General features: G+C 43.1%; 1 protein-coding gene across 2 annotated transcripts in view; it reads left to right on the forward strand.

Moving 5' to 3' along the window:
* PNPO (pyridoxamine 5'-phosphate oxidase) overlaps positions 1–14,127 on the forward strand; it is an 82,360-nt gene that overhangs the window by 45,239 nt on the left and 22,994 nt on the right. For both annotated transcript variants that reach the window (XM_069237521.1, XM_069237522.1), the window contains exons 2-4: positions 1,401–1,525; positions 1,998–2,097; positions 2,804–2,857. In XM_069237521.1, the coding sequence (XP_069093622.1) occupies positions 1,401–1,525; positions 1,998–2,097; positions 2,804–2,857 (279 nt within the window). The remainder of the gene's footprint in view (positions 1–1,400; positions 1,526–1,997; positions 2,098–2,803; positions 2,858–14,127) is intronic.

Here is a 14,127-nt window from a genome sequence, read left to right on the forward strand (position 1 = left end):
TTTCACATTCATGTACTCTTTTGCTGTCATGTTATTGCAGCCGGCATAGGACCGATTGACATTGCTTGTTTCTTTTGTCATCAGAGCTGTGCTCCTTGTTTCAGGTGAGGATGGTTAATACTGCGGCTTGGTTAGTCATTCGATGACTGACCAAGTGGGAGGAGGATAATCATAATCCAGGACAGACAGTCTTTATCCCTGAAGGAAAAATGTCTATAGTCTCTTGCCGTTAAAGGTCTATCCGGTCCTACTGAGGTTGCTTGCTTTCATCATGTTGGGGGCTTGTAATACATATGAATATGTATGTAGATCTTTGAGTGCGCAATGTGCGGGTCAAGGGTTGACATTTGAACTGAACCAATTTGCATGCTGCACAAGATGGTAATCTCTTTGGTGTGAGCTTGATGTGTCAATGTTTGGAATACCAACCTATGTATAAACCCTTCCTGTCCCCCATTTTGAATCCTGTATTTTTAAGTGGGAGGTGGAAGGCTGCGAGCCAGTGGATTTTGCACTTCCACAGGTGGGCATGGAGTCCTTGGTCAAAATATCCTACTATTTCAAATGTAGCTGTAGTCCAGTTCTGAAATAGATAAATCAAAGATCCTCCAACACAGAACTTCCCTCCTATTTCTTCTTACACCTACCAAGTTAGCCAGCATCAGCCTGCCACACCACAGAATGTGTACAAAGTGACCCTAGGTAAGGGATGGAGGTATATGATTCAGTTGGAAAAAGTCTAGTGTGGACCCTGTCCTTTCTTAATAGCAAAACAATACGGAAATCATTGCCTAGAAGCAACCTATTTCAGCTGGAACATTTCTCCAGCAAGACATGTTTTTTACACTTTGGCTTATTTTTTAAGAAATGTGACCAGAGGTACTGGTGCATAAGACCATTCACCGCTGAGCTTTGGCGAGGTTCTGAAATTGTTGTAATCACATGGAAGGAAAACGTTTGAGGCTTTCCTGTCTTTAAAGATACCCTAGTTTTGTATTGAAAGTTGCCTAGATTGGCAGGTTCTTCTATCCTACTGTTGTTTATGGTACCAGAAGTCTCTTGTCCATGTCTTCATTAAGCTGCTGGCCACCATTGATCCTAAAGTTTACTGTTAGCGCAGGGTTGACTTACTGCAGGCCCCAAAATCTACCTTCAGCACAGGATTAAACAGAGAGATTTTGGAGAGGTCTTACGCTGACACTGCACAGCTCAGACACTCTTTGTGGTTAGGGCTGTTCTAATGCAGGTGTCTAACTTTCTGGGGTGGAATCCGTATTGTAGCTCTCAGTGACGCTCGTAGATACGTGCAGTTATTAAGTGATGAGTGAAGAACAGATGTAGCAGTAATCTACTTTGGCTTTAATAAACGATTTTTCTCGAATCTTCTCTTCTTGTCCCAGACATTTGAGGAGCACCACCTGGTTTCACTGGACCCAATCAAACAGTTTTCTGCATGGTTTGATGAGGCCGTGCAATGCCCTGGCGTTGGAGAAGCAAATGCTATGTGCTTGGCCACCTGTACCAGGTAAACTTTGCAAATCAAATTCCTAACACCCTCCCTTCCTTTCCCAAAGTGGCAAGGCACATGTTTGTAATATTGTCAGATTCGTGGAATGCACTGGTGTGCCATTCACCTTTCCTTCATTTATCGTAGTTGAGCGGTATCTTTTCTCTGGCAATGATGTGATCCTATGACTGTACTCTAGCACCAAATTGTATTGCAAATGTGGTGCCCAGCGCTCTCTGCTATTCTTGCAAACCTGAATAAACATTTCAAAAGAAAGATTTGTAGAGGTTGGCATGCTCTGACTAAAAAGGGCTTCATGGACCCCTGTAAGCTGAGGGACAGCTCTCCTTTCTAATGCCTCTTAGGTCTATGTTAGCTACGGGATAGCAGTACAGTCTTGGCCTTAACCATGGTAATTGTCGTACACCGTGTAGAAGTAATGTACTCTATTGAACATCTTCTGCATATCCTCACATGTCTTGTTCTTCAGTGATGGAAAGCCGTCCGCCCGTATGCTGCTTCTGAAAGGATTTGGGCCAGAGGGCTTCCAATTCTTCACTAACATTGAAGGCCGGAAAGGAAAAGAGCTGGTGAGACTACACTCTTGCAGAGAGAGAGAGAGAGAGAGAGAGAGAGTGAGTGAGAGTGAGGGAGAGAGCGTGAGAGAGAGTGTATTTGAGTGTGCTGTCTGCACATGAGTGAATTTGTGTGTGTAGTTACATGCTTATATGTATATGCAATGTTGCAAAAATCTGTGGTGCACCTGTATATGTGTTTTGCTGGTGCTGAGAAAAGGGTGTGCTCATTACCCGTTTGCTCTCTCGGATTATGTCACACATTCTTACTTAAATTTTGTTTTGTTCACTCATTTGTGTTACCAGAAAATATGTGTACGTATACTTCTTGAACACCACTTTTATACGTGTCACTTTATTGTCTTGCATAGAAGGCTCTGCAGTGCATACTTGTGTATGGTAAGGGCAGTCAGATAATTGTCAGGCATGTGCTTAGATGTACCCTAGTGACTTGAAAAGAGATGATTCTTATTTTGCTCTAGTGATGATGGGAGGATGTGGGTTACCAGGTATACTGGCCCCCAATTAATCAAAATTGAAAGAGATACCATCCAACACAGATTGCTTAGTTATAGAAAAATAATAGTATTTTCTCAAAAATATATCACTGGGAGGTGGTGCTGAACTGACATATATTACAGACCAAAGTCCTTTGTTGTGGCTTTCAGATCTCACACAGTGCAGTATCCCTCTTCTCACCAGCATTGTAATCTTCTTGCAGAGCTCCAATCCCTTTGCCAGTCTTGTCTTCTATTGGGAGCCACTACATCGTCAGGTGAGTTGTCCTTGCAAAACTACACACAACGAGTGTTTCTTTGGTGGGAGCTACACAAGGGGTGTGTAAATGAAAGCTATACGTGAAGGGTGCTTCGGCACACAAGAATTGTCTCTCTGAAGTGAGCTGCACTTGTGACACATGACTCTAGGAGAACTTGTACATTTATGACTGTATCCTTTTGTGAGGCTTTTGCCATAACTCAGGCAATGGCAGAGTCTATGATGCACTATGCATGTTGGTGTTCCACCTACCAACTACCACTCTAAGCATTTTTCTGTAATAAAGGTTGGCCTCCCAAGATTTCATGACTTTTTGGTTACCAGAATGAGTAGTCAAAGTTTGAACACCAGACCCTTAAAATTCATAAGCAGGATTGTTCTGTGAGAGTGACGTTTTATTCAGCAGAGTGGAGCAGGAGCCCCTGGAGCTCCTCAGAATGTCTGCCAAAAACCTCTTAGCACACTTAGGCCCTCATTCTGACCCTGGCGGTTCTCTACCGCCAGGGCCAACGGGGGCGGGAGCACCGCCGACAGGCCGGCGGTGCTCCCTTGGTCATTCTGACCGCGGCGCTTTGGCCGCGGTCAGAACGGGAAAACCGGCGGTCTCCCGCCGGTTTTCCACTGCCCCTTAGAATCCTCCAAGGCGGCGCAGCTCGCTGCGCCGCCGAGGGGATTCTGACCCCCCCTACCGCCATCCTGTTCATGGCGGGAAAGCCGCCATGAACAGGATGGCGGTAGGGGGGGTCGCGGGGCCCCTGGGGGCCCCTGCCGTGCCCATGCCAATGGCATGGGCACGGCAGGGGCCCCCGTAAGAGGGCCCCGCAAAGTATTTCAGTGTCTGCCTTGCAGACACTGAAATACGCGACGGGTGCCACTGCACCCGTCGCACCTTCCCACTCCGCCGGCTCGATTACGAGCCGGCATCCTCGTGGGAAGGGAGTTTTTCCCTGGGCTGGCGGGCGGTCTTTTGGAGACCGCCCGCCAGCCCAGGGAAAAACTCATAATACCCTCCGCGGTCTTCTGACCGCGGAGCGGTATAATGGAGGGCGGGATCCTGGCAGGCGGCCTCCGCCGCCCGCCAGGGTCATAATGAGGCCCATAGTTATACCCTTGTCCGTCAATGTAAATTTTCTAACAGTTCAATTTCCAGGCATATCAAACAGATATTTCATGATGTGCAACATCTTCCTGGTACATTGAAAACATTTTCCATAATACTTCACTCTTACCACTGCAGCTGAAACCTTGAGAGCTACTTGCAAATGCCAAAATGAGAATGTATTTTCTTACACTCTTGTCTTTCCATGCCATCTTGAGCTTAGCACTGCAAAATATCCTTACTTGTTAGTCGGTGACGTTTGTGTTGGTGCAACAGCAGTTGTGTTCCCATGACAAAAGCAAGATATTCAGTTTTGTTTTTGCATTTGCAGCCTAGATGCCCACATTTCCATCTTTTTGGCTTGATAACTGCCTTGACATTCAGGATGGTTCAGGCGTTTGGCCGTTTTCTGGAATTAGTACTATCTTTCCAATTCAAACTCCTACTCACCTAATCCGTAATGGTAAGGTAATACTTTATTGTTCAGTTAATTAAAACTTACAATAATAACAAGATAAAATCTAAAAATAAAATATCCGCCGTTAAATGGCATCATAGCTCACAAGAATACCAGTGGCATCCCTAATAATACACACTTACAAATCACTTTAACCTTCATCCAGATTTCTAAGCTTTATTGGTGAGGTGCTATCACAGGCATAAATCACATAACAATATCCCTTGAACTATTCTAAAATGTGTAAATCCCACATAACTATATAGCAGAGATAAGTGTCCTAAAAACTGAATTCGATTTTGAACCAAAGTCATAGAGGACTCTCGGTAAAGTGCCTAGTGCTTAGTTTAGTTCCAGATCGTAAAAATACCAATTATATATTTTGGCCTACCAAATTTACCTAATGTGTTTTAATAACAAATTAGCAATAAAAGAAGAAATTCTGCTAAGTACTAATTTAAGATTAAAAAAACATTCAGTCTACAAGATGGAACTTCAAAACTAATCATGCTCTTAACTCTGGCAAATCGAGTATAATGAGATAGTACTAATCATAAACAAATGTGCGTTCTTTATACATCACCCACTTACCCACTTAAGAAAAAGCACCACTGGTAACAAACCCTTTGTAGCTCAACTTTGCAAGCTTTCTCTCTGCAATACACAAATTTCCCACACAGCACTGCACCGTCTCTGAGAGACAGGCTGTAACTTCTTGCCTACACGTATGTACAGATTTTCCAATAAAGCACTGTTTTAACAGCCCTTTCCATTCTGTTAGGAGCTCTAGACAAGTGCAAACAATATGACAAATGTCTCCCTTTTGGTAATTACAAAGCAGACATGTTAACTCTTCTGTCGATCTTCTCCAAACAGGGCTGTTGATACGTGTTTGTAAATCACCCAATGGAAGAAGCAGTAGCTTAATCTTTGGTTGTAGCCAATACAAATCCCATAAGTATGGCTGAGTTTTCAGGGGTCCATATGAACCTATTACCATCCATGCATGAGATATTTTACACAGCACTGTTTTGTCCAGCAGGGATAAAATATTTTTTGCAGTTGAATTTATAACTCTGTTAAATGCAGATTGAGAAATCGTCAAAGCCCAGACCTCCTCCACCTTGTATGTAATTAAGGCCTAATTAAAATAATCGTGTGGCTTGGTGCTTCTTGGATCGCTTATTGCTTTCCACTCAATAGAAATTAAAGTGAGTCTTGGGTCACTCCATAGTTTGTAACAAAATTTCAAATAAGAACCCAGGCTACTTATGCTTTGTCTTCTAAGGCCAAACTCTAAGCAAATTTGGGCTGGAGAAGCTTGACTTGGGTACATTAAATAAGCATCATTATGTCCCTACAGTGGCATTGCCAATTAATTTATCTGCTCTCAGTGGATCTGAGCCATATGTAAGGGAGAGGGCATGCTTAGCCACCATTACTTGCAGAAGTGGCTGGAAGAACAGACCTTTTAAAGAATTAGTGAGTGAAAAGCAGCGGTGAGGGTGTTATTTCTTTTTACTATTATGCTACACTGTTTTGTAAATGCTCCTTTAGAGAAAAAAATCACCCCCAAATAATTGTACTCCTTCACGTATTCCAGAGCAGTCCCATTTATGTAATATATGGGTGACGAAGATCTCCTCCTTGTCACTAACATGGTTTTAGTTTTAATAAGGTTGACACTTAGGCCCTCATCAAGGTTGGACCGGGCCGCTGCCGAATCGGTGGACCGACCTCGACATTACGACCGTTACATTACCTACACGTTCAGACCACCATGGTCGGACTGCCGACACAGACACTTTTTGGCCCCCCGACAACCTGGCAGTGCCGGCGGTCTCAATCTGCCAGGGCAGAGCTGCAAGCAGCGCTGCCCTGGGGATTACAACCCCTCCCTCCTCCGACATTTACATGCCGGTTACACTGATATCTAAAGGCTGGCGGAGGCCCCCGCACTGCCCATGGACTTGGTATGGGCAGTGTGGAGACCCCCCTCGCCAGCCCCATTGCGCAAATCACCGTCCGCTTCGCAGACAGTGATTTTCGGGACTGGTGCTGGTGCACCCGACGCACAACAGCATTGCTGCTGACTCTGTTATGAGCCGGAGCGTCAATGTTGTTGTGCGTTTCCTGCTGACCCAGCGGGCAACTCATAATAGGGCTGGTGGGATGGAGACTGCATTGGGCGGTCTCCTGACCCCAAGAATTTGCCAGGCAGCCTTTTCCGCCCGCCAAACTAGTAATTAGGGCCTTAGTCCGTGATCTGCTGCATAGTAAGCGGTTATAGTAATTAAATGCTGAAGGCCCACGTTGGTGTAGCTAATCAAGACAACATCATCAGCATACAACATGTGTGAAGCAATGTAGCCAGCCACCCTAGGCGAGTGAGAGTTGATATTATTTAGGGCCATCATCATCTCTGCAACATACAGATTAAATAAGAACGGGCCAATACACAGCCTTGCTTTAGGCCATTTATTTTTAGAAATTTTGATTTGAAACCTTTGTGCCTTTTCCCCAACCTTACCTTATCCAGGTATCCCTATACAATAATTGAATGGCATTTAAGAGGCAATTCCCAGATTTGTAACTTAGACCACAGTATGTTTCTCTGTACTGCGTCAAAAGCTGAGCCAAAGTCCACGTAACATGGGTGTAAATTTAGAGATTGACTTCTTGCCTCCTCAATTAACATGGCCAACATCTGTAGGTAAGTGGATGTACCAATCCCCATCGGCACCAGATAACATGTATCGGCCAGGTCTGACAATTTGGCCAGAAGGCATTTTGCAAAGTATTTTGCTTCACCATCCATGAATGCAATGAATCTGTAATTGGATGGTTCTGTTGTTTTTCATGCCTTGTATATTGGGACCAAAATAGATCCGCACCAGCTGTCTGAGATTTGCAGGTTATTAAGAACATGATTGTATAAGCTAGCCAATTGTTTCGCCCAGTAACAGGGATTTTTTTAAGTATTGCCTGCGGTGAACCATTGGGCCCAGGGGCCCCATCACGATGGCTAACGATGATTATTTTCTTCGCTTCTCCTATTGAGAGAGAAGCTAATGCTCCTACCCCTTCCAACTTTGGGGACTCTTATCTTCTGAGCTCCCTGTGGAGATTCTATGCCACCATACATTTTCATGATGGCTACCTTTGGGAACTCTACAACTCCTTCTCATATAAAAGTCCATTGAACATAAGCTTGGTCCTGTGTATATCAATAAAAATACAAGCAAAAATACAACAATCACAATTCCCAGGAGGCATAAGGTCCATTTCGCCTAGCTAATCTCCTATCTTTTTTCCAAAATGCTGGTTTGACCATCCTGTGCTCTTTCTGGGATACCTTTGAGATATGAAGTATAAGATCTTGTCTATTTTAAGAACTGTTATGGATAAAAGTGCAACATTGTGTAATTACCTTGCAGACCCTACCCTCCTTTGCTAAAATCAAATCCAGAATCATTCTGTTTTTCGAAGCAACGCTACACGTAACAATTGTTTCTTCAATAGTTTTAGATAAAGCAGCAGCGGTGTTATTAGCCAGCGTGTCCATTAATTGAGCTTGCTTCCTTATTTCTTAAATATTAGATGATGATCATGCTATTCCCTCGATGAGATCTGTACTAACCATTCAAGCCTGACACCTGGGTCACCCTTTACTCAATCCTAGAAGGACCACCACCTAGTCCCATTTAATATAACTATCATGTATCAAAATCCTCCCCCTTGCAAAACAGAGCTACCAGCTGTCAGTTGTTGGAGATGAGGAGCAATGAGATCTAATCCTTTACTAATATATCTTCCACGATCCTGATCCTTAAAGGGAATCTGTTGGAAGACATAATTTCTTTTAATGCATGGATCACTGATACAGTGTTAGACCATGCACCTCTCATTCATTCTCAAGACAGTTGGCCAAAACCCTCCCAGCCCTAGTTCAGTCCGGCACTACTTCAACAGAAGCGCCAATGTAAACTCCATGAACATAAATGATTCCTATCCCTATAGCACAGATGATCTGTCCCATTTTAGAGGGGCCTAGAAAACTTACCATAAATTGATTAAAACAAGAAAAAAACGTTACTGTACTTCCAAAAGGCCAACCAGGACCCAAAAACCATTTTCAACAAATCAAAATATTTCCCTGCAGCCCAAGACTGTTTCATGAGAGATTTCTCCCGTCCCAGGCCCTCTCTGACCAGATTTCAACCTTCTTCATGGAAAATATCCAGGCTACACAGCAGGGATTCACATTTACTCCCATCACTGACCCCTCAGGGGGCTCAGCATCAAGAAATACCTAAAATGGGACTGAGGCTAATTTGACCACATTTGAAGATATTTCCCAACCATCATGGCAAATGATAATTTCTTGTAAATCAGGCTCACCTCCCGATCCGTGCCCTCTAGCTATTCTTCAAGAGTCCATTGACACTGTAAACCCAGCCATTAACCAGATTCTCAATACCTCTTCAGCTACAGCCTCTAGCAGATCCCACCTCTTTGTCCAATCTCTGGCCTTATCCAAATACTGGAAAAATTCCTGGAAAGTTCCAGTTCTCTCCATGCTTGTCAATCTGGATTTATGCCTAAACACTCCACCAAGTTGACCCTACTTGAGGGCTCAGAGACCATTAAAATAACCCTGGATGCGGGGAATGATGCTGTATTGATAATGTTAGATCTTTAAGCAGCTTTTGATACCATCTCGCATAACATTCTTCTCCAGTGTATTCAGAATATAGGGATCTCCCATGAAGCCCTATTTTTGCTTAGAGCTTTCTGAACCAATAGGAGACAAACTGTTGTGTTAGGAGAGTTTTTTTTTTCTTACAAAGAAACACTGATCACAAGGGGCGTTCCGCAGGGATCATCTCTGAACCCGGCTCTCTTTATCATCTATATTGCTCCCCTTATTTCTTAAATTGACTCCTATGAAATTGCAACCACTTCATATGCGGATGACACCCATTTGATCCTCCTGCTAGATAAAGGATCAACTGATCCAGAAGTGAACTTCCAAAAGTGTCTCTCCAATGTCATTTCATGGATGCAAAACAGTCACCTTAAGTGCAATTCTGATCAAATGGAAATTCTCCTTTTTGGAGAATCTAATCTTATCTCTCCGATACGCTGGTGGCCAAACTCAGCCCCGCCCCTCCACTAGTTGCTGTTAAAGTACCTAAGCATTTGGGGTGCATATTTGACACCAAATTATCTTTTCAACCTCAAGCGGTGGCAGTAGCTGGTATGTGTTAGCCTGATTAAATCCCTTAAGAATTTTTTCATTCCTTCCCCTCACTTCCAGGAAAACTGTAGCATATACCCTCATTATGTCGAGACTCGACTATTGCAACAGTTTATATGCGGACTGCACAAAACAGCTAATCTATGAACTTCAGTTGGTCCAACACTCAGCAACCAGAGTGGTATTACAGCTCCTTAAGCGGAACTCTGCAAGGGGCATGACAAAGACTCCATTGGCCATCCATGCATAAAATAATTTTGTTCAGGGTACTGCAGCTAGTCTTTCGAGCCTTTAAGGCCACATTCCCGAAATATATAATGGCCAGATTCATCCACCACAAGACCCTGAAAACACCGAGATCCTCAAATGCTAATTTGCTGAAGCCCCCTCCTTTACAGTGATAAGCACCAAAGCGTAGAATCAACTGCCGATTCACCTTTGATTTTATAAATGCAGAAGATGTTTTTAAAAAGTCCCTGGGAACGTGGTTTTTTCAGGCCTCCGACGCATTCTGCCATGCCTTGAGTTAATTGTTCCATTCAGGCCGTGGACAAGGTTTATACTGCTGCTTAGTAGAGCACCAGGATGCTCATCTCTGAGTGACATCACACTTTACAGATATCCATTCATTCATTCATTCATATTTGTTGAGGATTGAAACACTGTCAACTGATTATACCGCAGAACCACTTTTGAACAAATGATTTGTTATGATTGTCTGTGCTGTTCTTACAGGCAGAGCTGGATTTTACTAAGCTAGCGCCCTGGACGTGGGCAGAGAGAAATTTGACGAGCTTGCTGATGGTAGTGAACTAAATGAGGCAGCAGGAGGTCCCTTTTGTGTTCACTGGACAGTACCTGGATGAGCAGCGACTGGCCCCTGAACACATCATCCCCGGACCTCTCCCAGCTCACCTAAATCACGGATAGCTCAGCTGTGTCATGCAGATTATGGTTTTGTTGCTGTGTGCCAACAAGGGTCAGATGGTGAAGGGAGGGCAAGGAAGGGGACTAAGAGATATTTGAAACATCACCCGCGGTATGATAATGAAGGACTAAACCACTTTTAACTGGCAAATCAGACAGAACCGAACAGGCAGAGACAAAGATAAGGCTGGAGCAAGTTGAGAAGAGCCCTGCTTTGGCATAATATTAATGCATACAACTCCATGCGTCCCACAGAATATTAGCACCCTGAGTCTGGGCCCAGCTTGCCCATGCTAAAGGGCAGCCCTGCTTGCAGGCCTTGAGAAATCTGCTTGCCCACTCACTCGCTATGGCGAGTCAGATGTTATTCAGGGACAGCTAAGTTTAGGGTCTCCTGGTCCCTACTGGTGAGCTGACAAATAACGGGTGTTCTGTTCCCTCAGAAATTCAACTTTTAAATCTTATTTTTATCTTGTCACATTTGCTCTGTGTTCAGAGACACAAGTAAAATGCCAGCTTATGTCGTCTTACAATTTACTGCTTATTGTATCATGGAGTTGGTGTTTACTTTTCTTTCATTGACTACAGAGTTAGAGGATTTTGTAAAGTGAAATGTCTGACAATCGTGCTGTACATAGAGTGTGAAATGAAAGGCCGCAGGATGTCAGTTTTTCCCTAACACACGACATTTAAATAACTTGTAAATGAACTGCACAAACATTTCCAAAATATATTTCAGTAAATATGAAAGTACATTTTATGTAACTCTGTGTGATGGAAAAAAAACGTTTTAATATGTTGAAAACGAATCCGTACACTTTACTTAGTGATGTGCAAGTAATAAATATTGTTTGCTGAAACACAATTTCCAGAGGTTGTTTATATACTACATTGTCTTAGTAGTAAAACTGCGTGTTAGTGGGAAAGGTTGTGGCCATTTCAATGAAAAATGTGCTGCTACCACATCATGCTTTATTAATACATTTATTAAAAGTGTGTTTTTAAACAGGAAATGAGAAACATTCCTGCCTCGCCCTGATGACAATGTTATTAGTTTATTAATAGCTAAGTCCGGGGTCACGTGTACCCTATATGTGGGCTAGATTCTTATTATACATGGAGCCAACGTTTAGTCCAGTGGTTCCCAACCTTTTGACTTCTGTTGACTCTCACTTTATCATTACTGGAACCCAGGGACCTCCACTGAATCATAATTGCAATGTGGGGATCCTCCACTGAGTCATTACTGAAACCTGGGGACCCATCTGTCAAAATATTTTAATTTTCTAAGCAGTCTCAGACCCCCTGGGGTCCCCGGACCACAGATTGGGAACCACTGGTTTTGTCTATTAAATCAAACAAATGAGTTGTTTGTACAGCAGAAATGCAGAACTTGCATATTTGAAGGTGTCTGCGTATGTGAAAATAGAGAAAAAAGTGGCACTGTAAAAAAAAAAAAAAAAAAAAAAAAAGCTATTTGCCTAGGATCACAAAATTTGAGACCAGTTTATGGGACAAGGACATTACAGTTAGATTGAGTAGAATATTCAAGACACTATAAGTGCAGAGCTGGTAACATTTTTATGAATTTTATGAGGCCTGTCTTGCTATTTTGGCAGATAAGATGATCTTGTTTATCACATGCGTGTGTCACTTATGAAGGAACACTAAGGACGTTATTCTACACTTGCACACAGTTTTTGTGGCTTTAATTGTTCAATTGTTTAAAATTGGCATTTGCCTGCACATAACATATGCATACCCCTTCAACTAGGGACCTCTGTTCCACCAATTCTCTCCAGGTCCCTGGCAATTACTGGGTTTGCCTTGTGTTACACAACTTCCTTTGTAGGTGAGGAAAACATCAATTCATTATTGTACTGAACTAACACAGATCCATGAGCAAGACAGTAATGGCTTGAGAGAAAATGGACAGTGTCTCGATATACCCCTGTGAGACTCTGTGCCAACAAAATGCTATATTTTTAAATTTAAAAGCCCATACATATTGACTGTTTTCATGCAGTGGTATTAAAACAAAATGTAGAATAAAGACCTATGACAGCAAACCATTCTGCTGTGGTGGTGATCTAGGGCATGAACATGGCAGGGTTTGTGACAAGGGGGAAACTGGTGATCACTATGTAATTATTATTTCAATTCATTGACCATCCTCCAAGAAACCGGGCAATTTTGCACCAAGGTAAAATATTAGCTTTATTCTATCCTCCGAATAATAACCTGTCTCACCAAGTCTTGTATTACAGACTCTATTCCTGCCTCAGCTTTTTGCATCGATTTGTATTGGGAAATTTATGGCAATCTCACACTCTGCTATAATCAAACATGTACTGTATTTGGCTGGGCACTGTGCATCTTTCCTATTTTTCCACCCTTAACTGCATCATCATTAAAGTCATCACTTTAAAATATGCGCATAGTCCTTTCTATGTACGAATATACCCTCCGTATTCCAATAGACAATACAACTCATTTACCCAAACAGAATCCCTCCCCCAACAAATGCTCTGGACTGGTACAACTGGCCAAACCCTAATTTAGTTCTGTGACAAGACATGTAGTTACCAGAACAGGGTTTGAACTGGGACGAGTGATAACAAAATTAGAAATGCCAACTGCTTACACTGTTTTTCCAGAGTGTTAAGTGGGGTACTTCTGTGGATCTTCTAGTAGAAAGTACAGTTACAATGGAAACCAAAAGGTCCACAAGGTGCCTGTTCATTCTCCATTTTATATAGGGATCTACTGGGAGTGTAGGAGCCTTCAAATAGTCACCCCACTCTGGGACCTATGGCCCGTCGAGACTCCGATGGAGCAGCATCATGGGGGAAAGCTTTGTTGAACACTAACAATGGCTGGGCCACAGGCACAATGGCATGGGGGAAAGATGAGAAGCTGTTGGATGAAATTAAGTTGGTGCTACAGTCAGAGGGATGAGAATGGGCTGTGACGGTTCGCATAGCTGGTTAGACTGGTTAGTTTTGCGGGACTAAACACCCCCACCCCCCCACCCCTCCTACTCCCACGGTCAATACTCCCTTGTTGTTCCGACCACTTGCTCCTCCAGTGCACTGGCTTTCCACAGATTGTTTTGACTCCCCTATTCCTGCACACTCTTCTGTTACCCCTTCATCAACCACCTTGGCCTCTTCCTCCACTCTGTCTGGGCTGGGGTGTTTGTTTATGCACCCCTGATGGAAAACCTCTGTATATACTACTATCAACTTAGCCTTCTCTTTCTATCATTTCCAATTAAGCTATTCACCACAATACTGTGCAGATGCCACCATCATTACAGCTTTTCAATACATAAGAGACTGTCGCTAATATTGGCCCACCGCGCCATTACAAAAGCTGACGCCAGGGCCTGCAGTCCCCATTGAGCTGCCTTTTATTCCATTATGCTGCTTATACACCTGAAGTAATCTTCTCATGATAAGCATATACACTCTCATCTTTATTCGGAGTACCTTGCATAATTTTTGACCAATATACACGTTGTGG

Source organism: Pleurodeles waltl, chromosome 6, assembly GCF_031143425.1.
Source record: "Pleurodeles waltl isolate 20211129_DDA chromosome 6, aPleWal1.hap1.20221129, whole genome shotgun sequence".
NCBI classification, from domain to species: domain Eukaryota; kingdom Metazoa; phylum Chordata; class Amphibia; order Caudata; family Salamandridae; genus Pleurodeles; species Pleurodeles waltl.